Below are 25,866 nucleotides of genomic sequence, written 5' to 3'. Positions count from 1 at the left end.
ATGCAATGCTCATCTTAAATAAAATTCAATAGATAACTCTCCTTTGTTTCTGTGTAAAACTGAGTGCAGTAGAATTTTGTAAATTAATTAGGCAAACAACCTTTAGTTTTGAGTTTAAGATTTATGAAAAAATCCAAATAGCTTCTTAAAATTGTAGAATTGCTAGTTTAAAATTATTCATTTTAACATCATCGAGATAAAGCTTTTCTATTTTGAATACCCTGTTCTTAGCTGATGACAATTTCATTTTAAAACTCACCATTGTTCATTATTCATATAATTATGTCAACAATGGTTTAAGCTATTTGAAACAGTCAAAAGGCAAAGATCTCTAATATCCATAAAGAGAAAACGTGAACTAGGATATGTGTTAACATCAAATACTTTTAAAAATCTTTGGGGCACTGCACAACTTGAAAATAAGAACATATTCATTCTGAACCATTTTCTCCTTCAGTCTTAGTAGTTGTTGACCATACATAAAGAAACATTTCTGATATTAACTTTTTTTCTTATATATCCTTTGATTTTTTTCATTTGGGGTTTTTATAGTTCCAAAGTCCTCAAACCTGAATTTCTGTAAACTCATTATTCCTCTAATTGTCTTCCTTTACTTCTATATCTATAAAATGTGTTACTATACTAATATTTGACATGAAATCTCTTCATATTTTTATGATTTAATATAAACAATGCCATGTTGGTTAGAGCGCCATCCGGATACACCAAGTTTGCTGTTGATCCCGTCAGGGCACGGGATGCAAGAATCAACCAATGAATGCATCAGTAAGTGGAACACGAGATTGATGGGTTTTTTTCCTTTCTCTGCTCCCCTTCCTCTCTCTAAAAATCAATAAATAAAAATTTAAATATATATATATATAACATAAACATCATTGCAAAGGTCAGGAAGGCAACTTACATGCGGATGAAATTGTTAAAGAACTGTTTGCTGGGCCATCTTTAACAATGCGACACAGGGAGGGCTTTGCTAGGTACACCCCGTCTCACACACTAGTTCATAGTATGTTGACAGCTCCCTTCTTGGAGCAAGTTCCCTCTCTAAATCCTTTCAGGCAGTTCAGGGTATGGTGAAAGGTTATTCCTGAATCTTTTCTTGATAATCAGCTTAAAATAATCAATATCACAAAAGACTTATTTTGCGGTGGCAACGTTTCCCCTCAGAATCAAAGACAGAAAATACAAGTTCCCTAGTGAGGTAATCTTTGGATAACGTCAGGTTTATCTGAGGAACACGTAGGCAAGTACAGCCCGCGGAACCTGTTTTGATCGGTAAATACTAAACTTCCAAAATGAGAGAATTACTTTATGTACTAGAACTCCTGGCCAGAAGCGGGTAACCGCTTTGTATGCCAGAATTTGTGGTCCGCCAAAGAGTTAGTCTAGTTACAATGGCGGACTTGTTAATACATTGGCTCCCAACCTTTTTTGGCACCAGGTACTGGTTTCCTGAAACGGGAGCGCGGGGGGGGGGGGGGCAGGGAGGTCAGGCAAGCTTTGAGCTTCCCAGCTCACCTCCTGCTCTGGAGGTGGGCAGGGCGGAGACAGGAGGCGGAGCTCAGGCGAGCTTTGCTCGCGGCCGGGTTCTTAACTGGCCAACGGCCGATACCGGTCGGGAGCCCACAGGACTGGGGACCCCTGTGCCAATACCACATAGAGCGCGGCCCCCAGAGGGTCTGGATCGAGAGGGGATTGGGTGGTGCGGGGATTCGGTAGGCCGGAACCTAAGACTAGGTGTTAACTCCTCTTCACGGAAGCAAGCCAGGAACCTTGAAGTCTCGCGAGATCCTGACGGAGCCCACGGAACGCGGGGCTGTCCCTATCACTAGGGGGTGTTTGTTGGAGGCGGAACTGTAACGGGAGTGGGCCGGCAATCTAAGGTGCGCTGTAGGGCCATTTGGGCGGAGCTTCGACTGTGCAAAGAGCCGTGGCCATGAAGGAAGAGAAGGAGCATAGGCCTAAGGAGAAGCGAGTAACCCTTTTGACTCCCCCGGGGGCCACAGGCAGCGGCGGAGGGGCTTCAGGGGACAGCGCCAAAGGGGAAGATAAGCAGGATCGGAACAAGGAGAAGAAAGAGGCCCTGAGCAAGGTGCCTGGCCACCCTTGGCTCTTGAGAGGGCGGGACGCGGCCGCCACCCATGGAGGAGGGCTGGGAATCGGGCCGCCCTCTTCCTGTCCCAGGCTCCCCTTCTGTTCCTTAATCTGAGTAAAATCGCATCACCTTGTCTCATCCACTCTACCGAAATGGGAGGATTCCCTCCTGGCCAAACCCTGGGGTGGGAATGAGGGAAAGGGGGAAGGATCCCTGGATGAGAAGGGTTTAGATCCGAGTTGTGAGATGATAATGGGAGAGGGGGGAGAGTGATAATAAAGGGAATGAGGAATTAAAATATTAATTGGGAAGAATTATTAAATTATGAAAGGGCTATCAAGGGTGGGAGTAGTTTGTGATGGAACTATTAATGGAGGCAAGTTGAAGGAGTGTTGAGATTAATGGTCCAGATACCACATCGGGTTCATTCTACTTGGGGGACAATTAGGGAATTTCCGGTGTTCCTTAGAGTTTTGAATTTTTCATGCTGAATGAGAAAGGGTTGTGTTTTAAAATGTGTTTGATATTGTAGGGAAATATTAGTAAATCAAGAGTTTGTGGCACCCACAAAAGACCAGAGTTGGCCTACTAGTTTCTTACCACTACACCTATTGAAAAATGGGTGACAAAATGATATGAAAAACTATTAAGCTATGGGCTTAAAACTATTAAGCTTCCTTGCTCCAGACAGTTCTCATTTCTAAGAGCTTTAAAAAAAATTACTATTGTTTGATTAATTTTAAGCATTAGAGGACTATTTTCTCCTCTAATTTTTTTAAAGTAATATAAGGGATTTTATAAGCAATCTCCTCTTGTAAAGACCGGCTTTCTTCAGGGATGGTTATTCTTTCTGATATGACAGAAAATTGATTTGTACTAATTTTATTTTATTTATTCATTTCTGAAGGTGGTAATTCGGAGATTACCTCCCACTTTGACCAAGGAGCAGCTTCAGGAACATCTTCAGCCTATGCCTGAGCATGATTATTTTGAGTTTTTTTCTAATGATACTAGGTAAAATAAATAAAAGAGGGAGGGGGTAAATGAAAAATGTTTTTCCATTCCATCCTAGCAATGTTTCTCATTTAACTTTTGAGCCTGTCTCTTTAATATATGCATTCTTATAATTCAGCCAGATACCTACCTGCAAGCACATTTACATAATTGCTTTCCTCTCTGCAGTTTGTATCCTCATATGTATGCAAGAGCATACATCAACTTTAAAAACCAAGAGGACATTATTTTGTTCAGGGATCGCTTTGATGGTTATGTATTCCTTGACAATAAAGGTGAGTCCTAGTAACAGGAGGTTTCTTTGTCATTTGTTTAAGATAATGTGTGTATCACAGTGTCTTCTCAATGCCTTGATAGCTTTTCTAAAATCCTGGGTGATAAAATGTGCAACATTTAAAGTTTTACACATTTGATAAGCCTATTACAATCTTTGTTTTAGTTTTTTTATTTGTTGACTTGAGAGAGAAAGAGACATCAGTTTATTTTTCCACTTACTTATGCATTCATTGGGAGCTTCTTGTATGTGCCCTGACTAGGGCTTGAACCCGCAACCTTGGCTTATTGGGATGATGCTCCAACCAAATGAGCTAGCTACCTGGTCGGGTGGCCTGTTACAATCTTATACAAAGTTTGTGACTTTTCTTAGCCATTGGGTATTTTTATTAACCTGTTATTTCTGTAGTTCAATCCACTGAATGAAACTTCCTATTATCTCCTCCTGTGATAAATTTTTTGGCCTGGATTAGAAAATCCGTTGTTTTGACTATTTACTAGTTTCAGCAGTAATATGCATAAATGATTCTTTAAACTTGTGTGACAAGTTTTAAATGTTTACTTCTCATCTTGTTTCAAGGACCAACATTTATTTAGTTCAAATCCTTTAAACCAAGAGTTACTTTGTTGGAATACTGTTTAACATTCTAAGTTGTATCTAATTAAAACATCAAACTTCATGATATATGTTTCTGTCCACTTTGAATCCAGGAATTTATAAGGAAGAAAAACTTTTTTTTTTAAAGATTTTATTTATTTATTTTTAGGGAGGGAAGCGGGGGGGGGGAGAGAGAGAGAGAGAGAGAGAGAAACATCAATGTGCGGTTGCTGGGGGTTATGGCCTGCAACCCAGGAATGTGCCCTGGCTGGGAATCAAACCTGGGACACTTTGGTTCCCAGCCCGCGCTCAATCCACTGAGCTACGCCAGCCAGGGAAGAAAAACTTTTAAAAAGATTTTATTTATTTATTTTTAGAAAGAGGGAAACATCAATCTCTCATATGTACCCCAACCAGGGACCAAACCCACAATCCAGGCACATGCCCTGACCAGGAATCGAACTGGCAACGTTTCACTTTGCTGAACAATGCCCAACCAACTAAGCCACCCATCAGGGCAGGAAAACAAACTTCTGCTTTAACTCTCTTTCTGTTTTCTCCTGCTTGCAACATTTACCCAGAGAATGTCTGAGCTGCTGTTTGCCATTTTTTGTTGGCTTTGCAATCATAGCGAATGATGTCTTTTGTTGAGTTTTGTTTTTTTGTGTTGTTTTTTTTTTCAGTATTATTTCAAAGTTAGTGAAAATTGCCAGGGAATATGCCCACAAAAGTAGAAGGATTGCCACTGTTTTTTTTTTTTTAAGATTTACTTATTCACTTATTTTTAGAGAGAAGGAAAGAGAAAGAGAGGGAGAGAAACATCAATGTATAGTTGCCTCTCGAGCACCCCCATCCAGGGACCTGGCCCGCAACCCAGGCATGTGCCCCGACTGGGAATTGAACTGGTGACCTTTTGGTTCGCAGGCTGGTGCTCAGTCTACTGGGTACACCAGCCAGGGTGCCGCTGTTTTTATTGATCCCCACAAACTACCTACTTCTTCACTCCAACTGTATTCCAATAGATAGCAGTGATTTCCTAGTGACTTTGCCTGGAAATCTGAGTTGTATTTGACCTTTTCCTCTCTCTTTTTTAGACCTTACATATATAAACAGTGATGAATCTTCTAAATTTATTTTTTAACATCTTATTCATTTAGTCATACTTTATGCCCTTGTCACCTAATGCTAAGACAACTATGTCTCTAAACTGATAGGGTTTTCCATTTTTTCCATTTCTATATAATTATGTCTGTTATCTTGCCATGAAATTAATCTTTTTAAAAATAATGTTTTAAGATAATAGTTGTGGAAAAGCCCAAACTTCCTAACCTTGTAGTCAAGGTCCTGCATAGTCTGGCCTCACTTCTGTTTTTTCAGCTTATCTTCCTGTTACCTTCTGCTTCAGTTTATTCCCTTTTCAAACATATCAATTCTGAAGCTAATCTGACTCTGCATTCACCAGGATTTCCAAAATCACGTTTCCTCCATGACTGCTTAATAAGACCTTGTTGTTAATTCTAGTTATTTTATTCTAGCTTATGTTGACATGTCAATGATCTTTATATGTAATTCACATACCAAGAAATTCACCCTTGAAACATGTTTTTTGGTGCATTCACAGAGTTGTGCCCCTCACCACAATCTGATTGTACAACACATTCAGCATTGTAAAGAGAAACCCATACCCATTAGTGTCACTCCCTGTTCTCCCAACCACTACCCCCAGCTCTAAACCACCACTAACTTTATTTTTCTCTGTAGATTTGCTTATTTTAGAGATTTCTAATGTATTTTTTAAATGAAAATTAGTTTATACATCCCCCTGCATATCAAAAATCACACTCTAGAAGTGGAATACAAGTGAATGTTTTATTTCCCTGCCATATGTTTTCAGCAGGGGCTCCTTTGACAGCACATTGATTTTAGTTAGGCCAGTGTGATTGACACCTGTTTAGAGATACTTCTCAGATGACTGCCATTGGAGGAAGCCTAGGGAGCAGTGGGTTGACTCTCTTGTATCTATTTGACATTTTCTTTGTTATAACAAGTGTGATACTTTTTTCTAAACAGGTCAGGAATACCCTGCAATAGTAGAATTTGCACCTTTTCAAAAAGCTGCAAAAAAGAAGACTAAGAAAAGGGATACCAAAGTTGGGACTATCGATGATGGTACAGTATAGCTCTAGTTGTGTAATGCTATTGCCATGGGCTTTTAAAAAAGGTTTTATTTCTTTATTTTAGAGAGAGGGGAAGGGAGGGAGAAAGAGAAGGAGGGAAACATGATATGCAAGAGAAACATCAATCAGCCTCCTCCTGCATGCCCCAACCAGGGACCTGGTCCTGCAACCCAGGCATGTGCCCTGACCAGGAATCGAACCCTCGACATTTCTGTCCAAGGGGTGACGCCCAACCCATTGAGCCACACCGCTCAGGGCTGCCACGGGGTTTTTAAAAACATCCTTTGTGGGAATTAATTGGACTCCAGTCTTTTAAATATGTGATAAAGTTAATACAAAATATAATTCATTGATGAAAGATTTGTGTAACTGTTAGAATGGAGGTGGGTTTCCTATAGAGTTTTCACTCCCTTTGGCTAGTGGCATTTCATTCCTCCACCATTAAGCAATACAATGTTGACTATTGAGTAGTAAATTACTTTAGGTTTGTTGATTCTAAGACCATGGAAAAATCCAGTCTTTCAAAGCACAACAGCTACTTGAGGCCTCTTACCATTGTTATGATTATTTGGCTTTTGGTTTCCATTTTTATAAAGAGGAAGATTTATCATTGAGAGCTATACTGGGAAATACTATATAGTGAAGTAACTTAATATAAAGTAACTGAAGTAGCCAGTTCTGTTTTCTAAACTTTGAATATACAGTTAACTAAATGCTTAGTCATTACATTAAGCTGAAAGACAGGAACTAAAAAACTGGAATAATTGCCACTTAAACTAAACTGGATCCATATTTTGAAATCTCTGTGACATATGTAAGATAAGGGCTTACCTGCAATAGTTTCTATCAGATTGATATTTTAGAATCATGTTGTTTGATTCCCATTATTTTATAAAGAACACAGAAAAGACTCAATACACAGCTGCTTATTGAGTATCTCATAGATTCATGCCTAGAAGGCTGGATCAAGTGGCATGTTCCACACTGCATAGAAACTCCAAATACGGAGAAGTACAGTGACTCAGATGTGTTACCTTGTCTGATGTCAGAGACATCTAGGAAAGGACTCCAGGAATTACAGTCACCTCCAGTGCCACATCTAGGACATCCCCCTTACTTATCTTTTTGGAACATCTGATTTTCATATATTGAGTTTATTTAAAGTGAGGTATACCCATACAAGTATTGCTTATATTCTGCATACATAATAAATATATACTATAACTATACGTAATTATACACACATAGCAGTTTTCCTACAAGTATGACTCTAGTAGGAGCAGTGACTTTTTTTAAAGATTTTATTTATTTATAGAGAGGGAAAGGGGAGGAGAGAAACATCAATGTGTGGTTGCCTCTCATGCGCCCCCTACATGAGGATCTGGCCCTCAAGCCAGGCATGTGCCCTGACTGGTAATCAAACCAGTGATGCTTTGCTTCATAGGCAGGTGCTCAATCCACTGAGCCACACCAGCCATGAAGCAGTGACTTTAAAAAGCAAACTATGTCTTATCCCTGGAGGTTCTGTTATGATGTGTGGTATCTCATTTTCCCTGACCCCGTGTTACACCAGACTCCCTTTGTGGGTATCTCTAACAGGAATTCTGAGAGTAACCAATAAAGAAGGCTCTCAATATTCTATCTTGTGGGTATAGGTTTATTTTCCAAATTCTTTAATTTATTGATTTGAGAGAGGGGAAGGGGAAGAGAGAGAGATCAATTTGTTCCACTTATTTATGCATTCATTAGTTGATTTTTCCCTGACTGGGATTGAACCCACAACCTTCGTATGGGGGGCAATGCTCTAACCACTTGAGCTACACAGCCAGGGCTTGATACAGGTTTATTTTCAGTCTTCCATGAAGTAGGAAGTTATCTTCTTTGATAAATATCCTAGACAATAATTTCCTACTTGTTTAAAGTCTGCTATATTTTCTGTTTACTTAAACAATTATTTAGATCCAGAATATAGAAAATTTTTGGAAAGTTATGCTGCAGATAATGAAAAAATGACATCTACTCCAGAGACACTGCTAGAGGAAATAGAAGCTAAAAATAGAGAACTAATAGGTAAGTGGACAAAAGGAATTAAGGGCAACAGCTGTTTCATCGGAAGACCTGTCTGACTCCCACTTCTGTCACTTGATAGCTGTGTGATCGTGGGGAAAAGGACTAACTTCTCTGAGACTCTGTTTCTTCTACTGTAATATGCAGATGATAATAACCTGTGTTTCAGGATTATGAGAATGCGTTGATTAGATGGGGAAAAATCTCTGTGACCTATTTCGTGCCACACAAATGTGACACATGTTTAAAACATTTGAAGACTCATGGCATCTTTAGGTGTTGGTAAGCATTTGAAGATCAATTGGTGTGTTCTAGTAATAAGAAGCTAATATTCCTAAAAAGAAATTTGACCTGAAATACCAAAAAACGTATTTAGTTGCTGCAAAACTGAAAACCTCGAGAAATTCTAGCTTGGATGTTGGTTCTAATAGTAAGCTCTCACTACTGGATCAGCTCTAGCCTCTGACGCAGGATGTCCACTCCTAGGAATTTATCCAAATGAAGTATGTCTTCCAAAGCTAGCTACAAGGCTAAATAGCATTGTTTGGAATATTGAAAAATGAATTAAATACTCTCCTAAAAGTTGGGTTTTATTTATGGACACAGTATAAGCCCATCTCTGATCATTTCCTTAAAATAAATTCCCAGAAGTGAAATTATGGGGTCAAAAGGATATTTTTAGCCCCTTCCCCCAATTTCTTCCCAGTAGGACAAATTTGTACTCTCATCTGTAAAATAAAAGAATGTCCTTTGCATTTAATTCTCACCGACGCTAGGAATTACGCTTTAAGTGTATTTTCTTTTTTATTTCCTCAATTTTAAAAAGGTATTTTAAATTTGCAGAATTGGAATGCTGTAAAAATTTCTTTCCAGTAATATAGTTGTGAACTCTGTTTAAAGGGTATAGTTTTTCCCACCTTGGGTGGTTGGCAGGGAATGTCAGAAAATGGAATCCTTCCTAGGGGTTGATAAGTATTATTAATAATCTGTTTACATTTATGTAGCTAAAAAGACAACCCCACTATTGAGCTTCCTGAAAAACAAGCAGGTAAACCTTTGTTTTTATAGTTCTCTCAATACTTTTATTTCAATGGTTCACATTCTGTTAAACATTTTAAGAGCATTGGGATCCCACAGGAGAAATAGATGCTTTTTCTTACCATTATTCTTTTAAAGATTTGGCTCATTGGCCCTGTCCTTCTCTGTGGTGGTTGGACCAAGGAATCACTCTGCAAACCAGAGAGTCCTTAGCTTGTTCCAGGGATACTCTCTTGACATTCTGAAAGCCTCTGGAAATTTAGTAAGGCAGCAGTGGGAGACTGGCAGTAGCAGGCCCTGGTCTTTATTCTCTCTCATGTTCTGAACGGGGTGGGGAGGGGGTTAAGGAGGTAGAAAGTAGGAAGAAAAGATGATCCAGGTTAGTGGGTGCCCACCATGCCTTTGAGATTGATTTACGTTTTTGGTGATGATTATCTTGTTTGAAGGTGTATGTTGATATTTCTTTCTAGAGAATGAGAGAAGAAAAAAGAGAAGAAAGACGGAGACGAGAAATAGAAAGAAAAAGACAAAGAGAAGAAGAGAGGAGGAAATGGAAAGAAGAAGAGAAACGAAAAAGGAAAGATATAGAAAAGCTAAAGAAGATAGAAAGAGTTCCAGAAAGGGACAAATTAAAGGAAGAACCAAAGATTAAGGTATGAAAATAACTTAAACTGACCCCATGTTGCTGAAAATTGCATGTATCTGCTTCTTTATAAAAATGCATGCATCTTGTGTGGTGTAAATATAGTTTTTCAGTTTTGTTTTTGTCCTTTTTGGAGGGGGGGGTAAGCCAGTAGAAATCTTTCTATAATAATAATAGTATGATTTAAAATTTTTAAGATAATTTAAAAGGACTAAGTAGTTTACATATTTCTTCAGTGCAAATCTATGTTATTTTTATCATTGAAAATGTTCAAGTTTTGGATGATTATTCTCTCAGTTCTTCGTAAATAAGGGCTTAGGGCTGGCTGGCATGAATTGTGTTTTTTATTCAGCTTTTCTTTCATATCTGATACATGAAGTTGCCTCATCTGTTTGTTTTCCACTGTCCTCAGGTACACAGGTTTCTGTTACAAGCTGTGAATCAGAAAAATGTAAGGACCAAGTACATGATACTGAACACCTAGTATCATGTCACACACAGGTCTTAGTTAATAAGTCCTTTTGGTGGTGGTGGTAGTGTTGCCTGTAGAAAACCCCTTCAGAGTGACTTGAGTCTTAAAAGCAAGCTATTTTAAATTCCTACTTTAAAAGGAAGTCCAGATAACTTCCTGATGCTGTGCTGTATACTCAGAAGCTTCAGCAATATACGGCAAGAGGATAACCATGCCTAAATAGCTCTTTCTCTTTTATACCTGCCTTTCATGACTGCCTTGTACAAATACTAGAGATAATATCCTGCATTATGTGCTTTCCCCTCTCACATGATTCCCACGCCACCTTCTTGTATCTACCTGGGAATCGGTGAGCAGCAGATTCTGATTAATGTATTGAACACAGGAAGAGGAAAACCTGTGGAGAGCCCAGCCTTGCTGCTCCTCTTCTGAGGGCATGGCTTGGGCCTTGTTCCAATGAACTTCTTGGGGAAGTACTAGTACTTCAGAGAAAGTCAGAGAAAATCTCACAGAGATGGTGGCAGGGTCTCCGTTTACCTCCTCAAAAATTCGGCAGTTTAAGCCCTGGCTGGTGTGGCTCAGTAGGTTGAGCACCGGCCTGTGAACCAAAAATGTGGCAGTTTATGTGTTTGCCCAAGACTCTCCGGGGCTCATTGTTGATGAGGGGCTTGGCCATGGTGTGGGAAAATTCCCATCTTAATACTTTCGAGCAATCTGTCTGTCTGCCACACCACAAGTGACCTGACTTGCTATTCCTAACTACCAGCAAGGCAGAAGATAGAGCCATCAATGCTAGAGACACCCATTAATGTTCTTATTAGAGTAATGAACATCTTGGCTTCTGACAAAGATGTTCATTAGAGAAATAAGAACACTTCCAATGAAACCTGTATATGGTATCCTCACTTTACACTGGTGCCTTCTTAGTGTCCAGTTTGAACTCACCATTTGCAGTGGCTGTCTGTGTGCTGAAATAGTTCATGCTTAAATCTTTTGGTGCCTGGCATTTTGCTTGGCCTTTTGCTCTATGATGCCTTCACCCTGAGATGAACCTTTGTATGATGCCTTCACTCTGAGATTTGAAATTCTTCTATTTTGCCTAGGAATCAATCTCTCTGAATATCCAACATGAGGGGAGTATTCTAGAGAGATTTGTAGCAGTGGTATGAAAAAGAAACTTTTGTTAGAAATCTGGCCTTTATAAACCACTTTCATTTTAGAATTGCTTTCTGTCATGTGTATGACTACAAAATTCCAGTAGAGATGGTACTTCACTGTTCTGTTGTATGAAGTATTTGGACTTTTAAATTCCATGCCAAATAATTCTTACTATTCATCTTTAATGAGAATATGATTGTACCATCATACAAGTATGTTACTCTCAGGCTCAAGGCAAAATTATTCTCACAATAGATCGCTCCTTTGGTGACCAAGTTATTTGTCTTTCCAAGTACCTCATAAAAACACTCCAGTAGTAATGATCTACCTAGCATTTTAAATTTGTGGCTTATTTTCCCATCAAGTTGTATTGGCATGCTAGTGTGCTATAAAAGGCATACTTGGAAGTGTGAATTGGTTCACTTAAAAGTTGACCTAGCCCTGGCTGGTGTAGCTCAGTGGATTGAGCGCGATCTGCGAACCAAAGGGTCGCTGGTTCGATTCCCAGTCAGGGCACATGCCTGGGTTGTGGGCTGGGTCCCCATTGGGGGCCACCTGAGAGGCAACTACACATTGCTATTTCTCTCCCTCCGTTTCTCCCTCCCTTCCCCTCTCTCTAAAAATAAATAAATCTAAAAAAAGGTTGACCCAGGTAAAACCAAAGGAGTCTTGATTCTATTGCCACAAAGTGATCAAACCATTCATTTGAGTGGATGACACTTCACATTAATAACAGCCTTTTAGTAAATTACTGCTCTTGTGCACTAACTGTTCACCTGAGAGTTTGAGTACCTGCAGAAAACAGGGCCTTCTAAAGTCAAAAATAAAGATATTAATATATTGTTTTTTTGATAGACTCAGAAGATAGTGTCCCCCCCTTCAAAATAAAAACAAATTTGTTTTCTTTAAAGCTGCTCAAGAAGCCAGAAAAAGATGAAAAAGAATTGGACAAAAGAGAAAAAGCCAAGAAATTGGACAAAGAGAATCTGAATGATGAAAGAGGCAGTGGGCAAAGTTGCACATTGCCCAAACGTTCTGATAGTGAATTTAAAGATGAGAAGCCTAAGAGGTCAGTAGGCAAGGGCTCCGTGGTACATTTGTTTTCAGCACGTTTCTAGATGCTCGTTTACTGCTGCATCCTGGATTTGTACCAGAATAAGGATAAGCCGTTTTACCAGGGGTAGTGGCATGAGGAGGAAAGGTTTCAAATATCCTAATATCTTAATCTGGGTGGATGACTTTTGATTTTTGCTACTGTTTTTCAAAAGATTAGTATTTTTTTTTTTTACTCTGCTCGAAAAGTGCAGCCTCATTGCAGTGGCCAAGTCAGAATCAGAGTGTTTCGGCATTTACGGTTAGAAGATCTTTGAGGATAGATTCTCAGATTTGATTTTCCATGCAGATCTGAAGATGAAAGTGTCAGAGACTACCGGGAGAGGGAACGGGATTATGAACGAGATCAAGAGCGCATACTTCGGGAACGAGAGAGACTGAAGCGGCAAGAAGAAGAGCGCCGGAGGCAGAGGGAGCGCTATGAGAAGGAGAAGGCATTTAAAAGAAAGGAAGAAGAAATGAAAAAAGAGAAAGAAGCACTGCGGGATAAAGGAAAGAAGAATGAAAGTACAGAATCAGTAGGCAGCTCAGAAAAAACTGAAAAGAAAGAGGAAGTGGTTAAAAGGGACCGCATTAGAAACAAGGTGCTGCTTTTTGTTAAAGTTGTTTATTTTCATGAGGATTTTTTTTCTTTTCATGCAAGTGTAAAGGAAGGGGCTAGTTCATTTTTTATTATACAGTTCTTAAAGGAAATTCTATTATAGTAAATTTTATCACAGGAACTTTAACTCTCTGCAACTTTTGTATTGCTTGGGTCCTTTTATTAGATTGTAGAAATTTCAAACATACACAAAAGTAAAACAGAACAATACAATGTCCCCATCACTCAGCTTCAAAAACTATCAGCTGGTGGCCAATCTTCTTCTCCTCCACCCCATCCCTACCCCCTACTGGATTATTTTTGAACAAATCCTAGACATATAATTTCTCCTCTAAACATGTCAATATTACATATCAAGACTGCACTTTCACATAAAAAAAAACTAACAATAATTCCTTAATATCCTGCTGACTCATTGTTCAGATTTTTCCCACCTGTCTCATTTATATCTTTTCCATAGGCTCCAAACAAGGTCCACAAATTTATATTTGCTTGATATCTCTCCTTAAATCTCTTCTCATCTAAACATCCCCCCCCTTTTGTTTTCCTCCAGTTACTTGCTGCAGAAACCAATTTGTTCTATACAGCTTCTAACACTCTAGATTGACTAACTACATTCCTGTGCTATCATCTATCATGTTCCTTTACCTTCTTTGTTTCCTTAAAAGCTGATGGTTATATCTAGGGCAGGGGCCAGCAAATTTTTTCTATAAAAAGCCAGATGGTAAGGAAATATTTGAGGCTTTGTGGGCCATATGGTCTCTGTCACAGCCACTAACCTCTGTAGGCATAGACATATGTAAAAGAATGAGTGGCTATGTGCCAATCAGATTTTACTCACGAAAATAAGCAGCCCCCGGCCTAGAGGCCTCAGTATATCTGGCTCCATTTTTGGCAAAAACACTTCATGGATAGTGTCATGTACTTCTCATCCATCATATCAGGAAGCATATTAATGCCTTGGGTGTCCTTTTAATGTGATGCTGTGATTGAGCAATAGTCGTGTTGTGGTTGCATAACAGGATGTCCTTGTTATTAAGATACACGGCTTAAATATTTAGGAATTGAAGGGTCATGATGTCTGTAACTTACTCTCAAGTGGTTGTGCAAAATAGTAGTGTGGATATATGTGTGTGTGCGTGTCCAAATACTAGAAACTGGAAAAGCACACATGCCAAAGTGTTAAAATTGTGAATCTAGAAGAAAGGTATTAGGTAGTCATTGTTTACATTTTACAACATTTCTATAGATTAAAAAATTTTCAAGATAAAAAGTTAAAAAAATGATCTATAGTTTTTTGTTTGTTTTGTTGTTGACATACATAGTATATTAGTTTCAGGTGTACAACCTAGTGATTAGACATTACATGATTTACTAAGTGATCATCCTGATAGATCTCCCAGCCATCTGATACCATACATAATTAGGTTATTGTCTATATTCACTGTGCTGCACTTTAAAACCCCATGACCAATTTGTATTTCTTTTTTTAAAATACATTTTATTGATTATGCTATTACAGTTGTCCCATTTTCCTCCCCTTAATCCCCTTTGTTATTACCTCCCTCCCACCTGCACTCCCCCCTTAGATCATGTCCATGGGACATACATATAAGTTCTTTAGTTTCTCCATTTCCTATACTGTTCTTAACCTCCCCCTGTCTATTTTCTACCTACCATTTATGCTTCTTATCCCCTGTAGCTTTTCCCCAGTTGTCCCCACTCCATCTCCCTGCTGATGACCCTCCATGTGATCTCCATTTCTGTGATTCTGTTCCTGATCTAGTTTGCTTAGTTTGTTGTTTTGGGGGTTTTTTAGGTTCAGTTACTGACAGCTGTGAGTTTGTTGTCATTTTACTGTTCATAGTTTTGATCATCTTCTTTTTCTTACATAAGTCCCTTTAACATTTCATATAAATACTTGGTGATGATGGCCTCCTTTAACTTGACCTTATCTGGGAAGCACTGTATCTGTCCTTTCATTCTAAATGATAGCTTTGCTGGATAGAGTCATCTTGGATGGAGGTCCTTGCCTTTCATGACTTGGAATACTTCTTTCCAGCCCCTTCTTACCTGCAAGGTTTCTTTTGAGAAATCAGCTACTGGTTTTATGGGAACTTCTTTGTAGGTAACCATCTCCTTTTCTCTTGCTGTTTTTAAGATTCTCTCTTTATCTTTAATCTTGGGTAACTAAATTATGATGTACCTTGCTGTGTACTTCCTTGGGCCCAATTTCTTTGCGACTCTCTGAGCTCCCTGGACTTCTTGGAAGCCTATTTATTTCCTTTGCCAGATTAGGGAAGTTCTCCTTCATTATTTTTTCAAATAAGTTTTTAATTTCTTGCTTTTCCTATTCTCCTTCTGGCACCCCTATGATTCAGATATTGGAACTTTTAAATTGTCCCAGAGGTTCCTAAACCTCTCCTTTTTTGTATTGTTTCTTCATTCTGTTCCAGTTGAATGTTTATTTCTTCCTTGTGGTCCAAACTGTTGACTCCCGGTTTCCTTCCCTTCACTGTTGGTTCCCTGTGCATTTTCCTTTATTTCACTTTTCAAAACCTTCACTTTTTCCTCTATTTTGTGACCATGCTCAACAATTTCTGTGACCATCCTGATTACCGGTGTTTTGAACTCTGCATCTGATAGGTTGGCTATCTCTTCATCACTTAGTCGTATTTTTGTAGAGCTTTGTTCTTTCATTTGGGCCATATTTCTTTGTCTTGGTGCACCTGTTATGTAGTAAGGGGTGGACCCTTAGGTATTCACCAGGGCAGGGGAACCCACCTTGCTGCATTGTGGCACTCTCTGTGAGGAGGGTTCTGAGAGGGAACAGTGCTGTTTGCTCAGCTCTCTGCTGGCTTTCAGTCACTTCCTCCGCTACCCACAAGCAAACTGAGCCCCTCTAGTGCTGATTCCTGGGTGGGTAGTTTTGTGTACGTTCTAGGGCCCTGTGGGTCTTTTGAACAAACTCCTGTGAGGCTGAAGAGTTTTTCCCACCGCTGCAACACCCATAGGTTTTTTCAGCCAGAGGTTTTGAGGCTTCATTTCCCTGTGCTGGAACCCTGGTTTGCGTGGTCTGTCTCACTCCCCAGTTGTTCCTCCTGTTTTATCAGCATGCAAGTATGTGACCTCCCACTCTGCCAGCCACAGCCTGCCCCAGTCCTCCAACTGCTGCCTTGCTACTCTCTACCCTGGCTGCCTGTCTTTACCCCTCCTACTGGTCTGGATGAATGTTTCTTTTTTAACTCCTTGGTTGTTGGACTTTCATACAGTTCAATTTTCTGGCAGTTCTGATAGTTTTTTGTTTTTAAATTTGTTGTTGTCCTTCTTTTGGTTGTGCAAGGAGTCACAAAGTATCTATCTATGCCTCCATCTTGGCTCTAAGTCTGATCAATAGTTTAAAGTATTATAGGCCTGATCCATCTGTTATACAATTTTTTATCAGCTCTGGTTAGTGTGTCTCATTGGACTGATAGCCAGCCTGTGAACCAAAGGGTGGCAGTTTCAATTCCCAGCCAGGGCACATGCCTAGGTTGCAGGCCAAGTGTCCGATAGGGGGCATGTGAAAGGCAACCACACACTGATGTTTCTCTCTGTCTCTTTCTCCCTCCCTTCCCCTCTCTAAAAGTAAGATTTTTTAAAACATTTATCAGCATTTCTCTTAATGATTTTGCTTAGATTAATTATTTCATGGGGACAAGGGAATGGTGGTAGTGGAAAATGGTGATATAGAATTCTGCCTTTCCTATTGTATTTATTATCTGATGTTCCTCTATAAAGAATTTCTCTTATCAGCTGTTGTGTTAGTCTGAAATTCAGTTTACATAGGAAAGGCAGGATAAACCCTTGATTCTTTCCTTTTACTTACCAGTATTCGGAGTAATGAGTTGATGTCTCAGCAACTTCAAGAGCTTAGCATTGAGTTGTTTAGTCTTTAAGAACTCATGGATTTAGAAATACTTGGTGTATTCTAACTTGCTATTACCAGTTATTGTCTTTGTTGATGATTAAATCGTTCTATCTTTGCACAATGGGACCCCATCATCCATTCTTTAAATACTATGTAGGAGTCTCATCTGTTTTGACCTTTCATCTTGTAAAAATTTTGCTGGAATTTAGTCAGTTGAGAATAATGCTTTAAGGCTAACGTTCATACATCAGGGAGAAAGGATAAGGAAGACTCATGTCATTCTTTGTGAATTCTAAAAAAGGCATATACATTTCAATTTTCCAGGATCATACTGTCATTAAAGCAACCATATTACTTGGACTGAGAGCTAGCTACATGATGACTTTATTGAGGCTTATTTAGGAATCTGAGATCTTAAGTGTCACCTAGATAGAATCTCAAGCAGGGGTGTTATATTGTTACACCTGAATTAAACAATCATGTTGTGGTGAGTTATTTGGTGTCTGAGCTCATAGGTTCAGAGAGGTCTCCACTTGGGGCTGCATTCTTTGTTGCCGTTGTTTTTACTTCTAAGATTTTCTTATATGGTGGTGCATTTGTTCTTGTTTTTAAGATTTTACTTATTTATCTTTAGAGAGAAGGGAAGAAGAGAAAGAGAAACATCAGTGTGTGGTTGCCTCTTGCGCACCCCATATAGGAGACCAAGCCTGCAACCCAAGCATGTGCCCTGACTGGGAATCGAACTAGAGACCTTTTGGTTCGCAGGCCAGCACTCAGTCTACTGAGCCACACCAGCCAGGGCCTGGTTGTGCATTTAAAAGTCAATTTCCTGATGGGCAGGAGCGATAGGTAATGGCTATGGTTTCTGAGTTTAAAAAAAAAAAAGCTTAATCAGTTCCTCTTGAGATGGTTAAGAAAATTAGGCAGTAGGTTTATCAAAAATTTACCTTAGGCATATAAAATAATACTTAAGAAATAGTTGCTGTTCTTTGGAGATAGGGGAAGGAAGGAGGTTGTTAGAAGTGAATTAACCATCAACACTTACTGTCATGTACCATACCCTCACAATTTTGGTGTTTTTTTTTAATATATTTTATTGATTATGCTATTACAGTTGTCCCATTTTCCCCCTTCACCCCCCTCCACCCTGTACACCCTCTCTCACCCATATCCCCCCCTTTAGTCTGTCCATGTGTCATACTTATAAGTTCTTTAGCTTCTACATTTCCCATACTGTTCTTACCCTCCCTCTATCTATTTTCCACCTACAATCTATGCTACTTATTCTCTGTACCTTTTCCCCCTCTCTCCTCCTCCCACTCCCTGTTGCTAACCCTCCATGTGATCTCCATTTCTGTGGTTCTGTTCCTGTCCTAGTTGTTTGCTTAGTTTCTTTTGGTTTTGCTTTAGGTGTGGTTGTTAATAATTGTGAGTTTGTTCTTTTACTATACATGTTTTTTCTGTATCTTATTTTCTTAGATAAGTCCCTTTAACATTTCATAAAATAAGGGCTTGGTGATGATAAACTCCTTTAACTTGACCTTATCTGAGAAGCACTTTATCTGCCCTTCCATGCTAAATGAAAGCTTTACTGGATAGAGTAATCTGGGATATAGGTCCTTGTCTTTCATGACTTGGAATACTTCTTTCCAGCCCCTTCTTGCCTGTAAGGTCTCTTTTGAGAAATCTGCTGACAGTCTGATGGGAACTCCTTTGTAGGTGACTGTCCCCTTATCTCTTGCTGCTTCTAGGATTCTTTCCTTCATTTTTACCTTGGCTAATGTAATTATGATGTGCCTTGGTGTGTTTCTTCTTGGGTCCAACTTCTTTGGGGCTCTCTGAGCTTCCTGGACTTCCTGGAAGTCTATTTCCTTTTCCAGAATGGGGAAGTTCTCCTTTATTATTTGTTCAAATACGTGTTCAACTTGTTGCTTTTCCTCTTCCCCTTCTGGTACCCCTATAATTCGGATGTTGGAACATTTAAAGATGTCCTGGAGTTTCCTAAGCTTCTCCTCGTGTTTTTTTTTTTTTGAATTCTTATTTCTCTATTCTTTCCTGTTTGGTTGTTTTTTTTCTTCCTTCTGCTCCACTCTATTGTTTTGAGTCCCAGTTTCCTTCCCATCAGTATTGGTTCTCCGTTTATCTTCCTTTATGTCTTTTATGGTAAAGCATTTTTTCATCTAATTTGTGCCCAAAATCAACCAATTCTGTGAGCTTCCTGATCACCAGTGTTTTGAACTGTGCATCTGGTAGATTGGCTATTTCTTAGTCGCTAGAAAGGATGAGTCCTAGGGGACTGATCTGTTCTTGTGTTGGAGACATGTCTCTCTCTCTCTCTCTCTCTCTCTCTCTCTCTCTCCTTTTTGGTCTGGTCGCTCCTGTTATGGTGAGGGGTGGAGCCTTAGGTGTTCACCAGGACTGGGCACCCCAGTCGCTAGATTGTGATGTTGTATGTGGGGGCAGGGGCGGGAGGGAACAATCGCGGTAGCTCCGTTCTCCTGGGACCTCAGTCCCTTCTCTGGGATCCTTGGTTGCGCGCTCTGCCCTGCTTCACAATCGCCACATCACTGGGTCTTCCAGCTGCCGCTTGCATACTCAGGGTCTACCGCTGCAATCTTGTGCGCCCCAGATGCCTTACCCACTCCCTCCCGGTTGCCTTATGCGTCCAGTTCTCCCTGTTCTCCATGCACCCACGCCCGCCTGCTCCTCTCCGCCCCTCCTACCAGTCTGGATGAACGGGTCTACTTCAACTTCTTGGCTGTCTGACTTCCATTCAGATAAATTCTGTATCAGTTTTGGGTGTTATTCTGCCTCTAAATTGTTGTTGTTCTAAATCTTGGTTGTGCGTGGAGGTACGGTGCATCCACCTATGCCTCCATCTTGCCGGAAGTCTCCACAGTTTTGGTCTTGTATAAGTTGTTTTTGGTGTATATCATAACATAACTTATGACTCTGAAAATCCCCTGTAAACACTGAGTATCAATGTTGTAACATTAACATTTCATTTTACTTTAGGATCGCCCAGCAATGCAGCTTTACCAACCAGGAGCTCGAAGCCGAAATCGACTTTGTCCCGCTGATGACAGCACCAAGTCTGGTGACTCAACAATAGAAAAAAAGCAGGAAAGTGGTATTTGCCATAGAAAAGAAGGAGGAGAGGAGTGATGAGTCCAAATGGCCATGGGTGTCCTCCTGACTGTGTAGGCAGCCAAAGAGCATGTGTTAATTCAGAAGTGCCTCAGGGCAAAGGAATAGAGAGAGAAAGTGGGTGGCTGTGCTGGTGGGGTACACTGCAGAGGAGTATGTTTTGCGTCAAAGCAGGAACCTGATTGCAGGTGCAGACTGGAAGTACAATTTCATTTTTTTGCAGTTCCTACAAATTAAAGTGTCAGACAAAATGAGAGCGAGGACATGCATTGCAATTTTCAGGTGGGAAATGTCAAGTAAGGACTTGATTAGGTATGACGTGAGAAGAAGAAAAGAGAGCCGGCTCTAAAATCAAAAGGTTTTGTTAATCCTGGATTGCATTTTTTTAATTTAGTGGAGCAGAGTCACTTTTAAATCTTGTTGAGATCTAGTTATGTTCATTGTTGGTGTTACTTGTTGACTTTGTGTAGCGTAGGAGCAACAAGCATGTAATTGTAGTACAGCTACAGTGAAGGATATAACAAAGGTTCTCTGGTGCAAAATTTAAATAGTCATGTCATGTCTATATCCTGCGTCCTAAAAATTCAGGAGTAGTTTTAGATTTCTGCTTGCTTATGTGAGCTTAGCATAGAGAATATTTTTAAATGTCTCCCTTCCCCTCTAGCAGTTTTTACATTAATAAGTACAATTTAACCCTTGCTTGCTTCTTGACAATCCAGTCTTTGTTTTATCTTAGGTCTCATGATCTGAGTATATGACCTGTCCGGGAAGGAAACTGCACCAATATTTGTTCCTGTTTAAATAGCAATTTTCAGTCTTAGTTTGTTTTGCATTGGTGTCAATAAATATCAACATCACTCAAGTATGAAGCTAAGTGTGTTTATTAACTTTATTAAATAGCTATTAGGGTTTTTTGTAATTTTTTATTACCATTTATCCTCCTTACACACTTCCACCTTCACCCCTCCCCACCCTGCAATTGCCACATCATTGTCCATGTCCATGAGTCCTTTTTAAATAGCTACTAGGGTTTTTTTTTTTAGATTTTATTTATTTATTTTTAGAGGTAAGGGAAGGGAGGGAGGAAGGAAGGGCGAGAAATATCAATGTGTGAGAGATACATTGATCAGTCACCTCTTGTACACCCCCAACTGGGGACCAGGCCCACAACCCAGGCGTATGACCTGACCAAGAATTGAACCAGCAACCTTTTGGTTTCCAGTCTGGCACTCAGTCCACTGAGCCACACCAGCCAGGACTAAATAGCTATTAGTTTTGAAGAATTAAATTTTGATACTGAATTAACCTCTTGGGAATTTTGAAAGGAGTGGGATGATATTCATTTGTGCTTTCACTAGGGTCTGCCTTTATTTTGCTCACCAAGAAGATCAAGTCACTGGCCCTGACTGGTGTAGCTCAGGGGAGGGAGCACGGGCTGCGAACTAAGGGGTCGCCAGTTCAATTCCCAGTCAGGGTACATGCCCGGGTTGCAGGCCAGGTCCCCAATAGGGGGTACACAAGAGGCAACCCCACATTGATGTTTCCCTCTCTTTCTCCTTCCATTCCCCTCTGTCTAAAAGTAAAATAAATAATCTTGAGAGGTGACCACACATTGATGTTTCCCTTTCTCCCTCCCTCCCCCTCTCTCTAAAAATAAGTAAATAAAATCTTTAAAAAAAAAAAAGAACCAAAATGTTTGGACAATATCCTTGAGCTGTTGCTTAATTTCATCCTGACAGCTCCTCCTAATGTTATGTCAGTTTGCCTTTACTTAATAAGTCACTGCTTTTTGTTTTCCTTAGCTCATGGAAACCAGTATTCAGAGAGGCAGGTAAAGAGGAAAAGCCATTGAAGATGATAGAAAGAGAATGGTCCTCAATTGGGTGAGAGAGTATTAAAGGGAAGGGAAAATTTTTAAGAATGGCTGGTTAAGGAAGATAAGACATCTGAAGTGTTCATTGTAGCTGGAAGCATTGAGGTCATTAGTGAAATGTACACCCTGTTGGCAGAGGTTGGAGGAGTTGGTCTTAGGAGAAACAACACTCTGGAACCCATCATTCGAAAGTTGCCATCACTTGCCTCCTTACCCAGCCTTTGGCCTGTTGCTGGCCCTCTCAAGGCTGTTTTCACATCAGGGCCTCTCTGTTTGCTCTAGTTGCTTTGCCAGTCCGATTTGGTAAACTATACTCCCCACTTCCCTTAAATTCTTCTCATGTATGTATTCATTTAGCAAACATTCACTAATCTCTAGTGCCAGGCCCTGGGGTGGGTAAGGACTCACAAAGTCCTTGTCCGGAATCATGGCCCAGTGGTGGCAAGAGACCAGAGAAATAACGAGCACAAGGCACCGTGTGAGAAGGGCAGTGGTGGCATGGCCTGGTGGGGGCGTCTCCTGCCCCTAAGCTGCCAAGTGTTGCTGGAGAAAGTCTCTAAACCGGATCAACTGGTGAGACTACAGGAGGGCCCTCCCTCCCACTAAATAGTTTTTAAAGTCCATTGACTTCTTTTTCCACAGCGCCACCTTTCTCTAGTTTGCTTCCTTGTTCTATTTCTTGTGTTGGGGTTGGGGGATAGGGCCACTTTCTCTTAATTTCATGCCCTTAATAAAAAAAAAAACTATGCTGTAAACAACAGCAAAGTTATCATTCATTTCTCTTTTTGCTCACTTTTCTTCAAACACGGGGTTTGATTTCTCTGGAAATAAAGACAGGATAGAGAGAGCTCAGGCCTGGATATCTAGACATTGGTTGAGCACCTCCTATGTGTTGGCTCGAAGACTGCAGTAGTGAACACAGTCCCTGCCTCCATGATTCTCACAGCTGTGCGAGTTTGCTGGTCTGGTGAAAGAAGTGGTACTAAGGGATGTAGGCAGGAAAAATTCAAGAGGCAAACTAAGATCTAACTTTATGGTAGTCACAGATTTTATCTTTAATTCCACAGGAGAAAAGAGGAGTTTTATAGCTTTTTGTTGGTATATAGAAGCTCTATAGGCTATATGTTTTTGTGGGGGCATCCCAGAATTTACTGTCTCTGGGTCTGTCCTCTACACCACAAAATTATTATGATCATGTATATCATCAAAGAAAGCAAGGTAGCAAATATAGACTCACACTTGGTGAATTCTTGGAAAGTATATATTGATAGCTACATACACAGGATTAGCCATCCTTAGAAATCTCACAGAGCTCATTTATTCATTCACAAATATTAAACTCTGGCTACAAAGGGAAAAGTATGTGAAAAGGTCCTAGGTTAGGAATGTGCCTGGCCTGTTCAGGAATGGCAAAGAGGCCATTACGGCTGGAGTAGAGTGAGCAAGGGGGAGAGTAGTCTAAAGGGATTGAATAAAGTCACAGAGCTAATGGACAGGATCCCACAAGTCATTGTTAAGACTTGAGCATTTATTCCAAATGATACAGGAACCACTGCAAAGTTGTGAGCAGAGGTGTTACATAATCTGACAATATTTTAAAATACAATGTCCCTGATCGCTGTGGCTCAGTTGCTTGGGCGTCATCCTGCAAAGTGCAAGGTTACCAGTTCCATTCCTGGTCAGGGCACATGCCTAGGTTGCAGGTTTGATCCCCAGTGCAGGAACATATGAGAGGCAACCTATTGATGTTTCTCACATGGATGTTGCTCTCCCTCTTTGATGACCCTGGCTGCTGTATTGAAAACAGACTAAAGCAGGAAAGGACAGCAAGAAGTTAAGCACACTAGTGGTTATAGTATTCACTGCTGCCAAGAAGTGGAAGCAACCACAGCGTCCATCAACTGGTAAGTGGATAAACAAAATATGTTCACACAGCAGAATATTATTCAGCCATGAAAAAGTATGAAATACTGGCACATGCTACAACATGAAGAAACCCTAAAAAGATGCTATGTGAAAAAGCCAGACACAAATGACAATATAATATATGATTCCATTCACATGAAATGTCCAGATTATGCAAATCCATAGTAACAGATTGGTTGCCTAAAACTGGGGAGAGGAGGAGAATGGAGAGTGACTGCCAATGGCTACAGTTTTCTTTCTGAGGTAGTAAGAGTGTTTTGGAATTAGATGGCAGTATGTTCACATACTAAAGACCACTGAATTATATATTTTTTCTGAAAGATTTTTTACAATTTAATCTGTATTGTATTTTTTTAGTCTGCTTATACCCCCTCCCCCCAGGAAACACCACACTGTTGTTCATGTCCATGAGTCCTTTTTTCTTTCTTTCTTTTTTTTTTTTAGAGAGAGGGGAAGAGAAGGAGAAAGAGAGGGAGAGAAACATCAAAGTGTCATAAATATTGATCAGCTGCCTCTTTCACACCCCTAACCTGGGACATGGCCCACAACCCAGGCATGTGCCTTGAGTGGGAATCAAACTGGTGAACTTTCAGTTTGCAGGATGATGCCCAAATCACAAAGCCACACCAGTCAGAGTTGAATTGTATACTTTCAAATGATGACTTTTATGGTATGTAAATTATACCTAAAAAAAAGAATAGGAGAGAAATTGTAAATAAATATAGACAGATCTTTCAGAATTTTGTTATAAAAGGAAGGATAGAAGAGAACAGCAGTTGGAAAGGAACCCGAGATAAAAACAGGTTTTTAAGATGAGAGAGCTGATTGCCCTAGCTGGTATAGCTCAGTGGACTGAGTATGGGCCTGTGAACCAAAGGGTTGCTGGTTCGATTCCCAGTCAGGACACATGCCTGGGTTGTAGGCCAGGTCCCCACCAAGGGGCACGTGAGAGGCAACCACACATTGATGTTTCTCTCCCTCTCTGCTTCCCTTCCCCTCTCTCTAAAAATAAATAAATAAATATTTTTTAAAAATAAAAGATGAGAGAGATGACCAACTATTTATTTGTATGTTGATGGGAACAATCCAGTGAAAAGCAGGGATAGAAAAGAATGGCTTGCAAGAGCATAGTTCCTGAATAGGAGGTTAAGACCAAGGGCACAAGCAAGCAGAAAGGCTGGCAGTAGCTCATGTACTCCATCTATGGGAACAGGAGGGAAGCAGAGGGTTTGAGCGCAGGTGCTACTTCACTGGGATGTGGTAGGTGAATTGTGGAAATTTTGTGATGGCTTGTATTTATTTTCTCAATGATCAGGAAGCAAGGCCACCAACTGAGTGAGAATGGAGGAGGAAGGGTTGCAAGTGTGAGGAAAGAGGAGAGGTTTGAAACCTGGAGCAAACCCAGCCACTGCAAGCTGAGGATGGTTTTGTATTTTTTAATGGTTGAAAGAAATGAAAGAATATTTTGAGACACATGCAAATTCTATGAAATTCAAAATTTTACTATCCATAAGTAAAATTTTATGGAAGCTGAGCCACACCTGTTCATTCATGTATTGTCTAGCTGCAAGGGCAGTTGAACAGTTGCAACAAACACTGTATGTGGCCTGTAATGCCTGAAATATTTGCTATCAGGGAAAGTGTTTGGGCCCCTGGTCTAGGTAGGCCCTTGCTACTCCAAGTGTGGGTCCATGCTCCAGCAGCAGGCGCACACCTGGCAAGTTGTCAGATATGCAGAACCGG

At 40.2% G+C, this 25,866-nt stretch overlaps 1 protein-coding gene across 2 annotated transcripts; it reads left to right on the top strand.

The window, feature by feature from the left end:
* The first annotated feature begins 1,717 nt into the window (after positions 1–1,717).
* Positions 1,718–21,186, top strand: UPF3B (UPF3B regulator of nonsense mediated mRNA decay). 2 transcript variants are annotated; one of them, XM_045817731.1, is made up of 11 exons: positions 1,719–2,110; positions 3,021–3,127; positions 3,296–3,402; positions 6,069–6,167; positions 8,135–8,245; positions 9,247–9,290; positions 9,751–9,933; positions 10,336–10,374; positions 12,465–12,622; positions 12,956–13,250; positions 20,193–21,186. In XM_045817731.1, the coding sequence occupies exons 1-11, from the start codon at positions 1,955–1,957 to the stop codon at positions 20,340–20,342; spliced, it is 1,449 nt and encodes a 482-aa protein (XP_045673687.1). In that variant the 5' UTR covers positions 1,719–1,954; the 3' UTR covers positions 20,343–21,186. The 2 variants fall into 2 exon arrangements, with proteins under 2 accessions (XP_045673688.1, XP_045673687.1); XM_045817732.1 differs by lacking the exon at positions 10,336–10,374 and having other exon boundaries at positions 1,718–2,110.
* The last annotated feature ends 4,680 nt before the right edge of the window (positions 21,187–25,866 follow it).

This window comes from Phyllostomus hastatus, unplaced genomic scaffold (genome assembly GCF_019186645.2).
Source record: "Phyllostomus hastatus isolate PE091 unplaced genomic scaffold, TTU_PhHast_1.1 phas_scaffold_28, whole genome shotgun sequence".
Classification (NCBI taxonomy): domain Eukaryota; kingdom Metazoa; phylum Chordata; class Mammalia; order Chiroptera; family Phyllostomidae; genus Phyllostomus; species Phyllostomus hastatus.
This window is presented reverse-complemented; position numbering and strand designations above follow the sequence as displayed.

What these genes read in the sequence shown, in the direction of transcription:
- UPF3B (XM_045817731.1), top strand. Translation starts at nt 1,955, where the DNA reads ATGAAGGAAGAGAAGGAGCATAGGCCTAAGGAGAAGCGAGTAACCCTT. An exon ending in AGAAAGAGGCCCTGAGCAAG is followed by an intron (nt 2,111 to 3,020) that starts GTGCCTGGCCAC and finishes TCATTTCTGAAG; the next exon opens with GTGGTAATTCGGAGATTACC. An exon ending in TAAAAATAGAGAACTAATAG is followed by an intron (nt 8,246 to 9,246) that starts GTAAGTGGACAA and finishes ACATTTATGTAG; the next exon opens with CTAAAAAGACAACCCCACTA.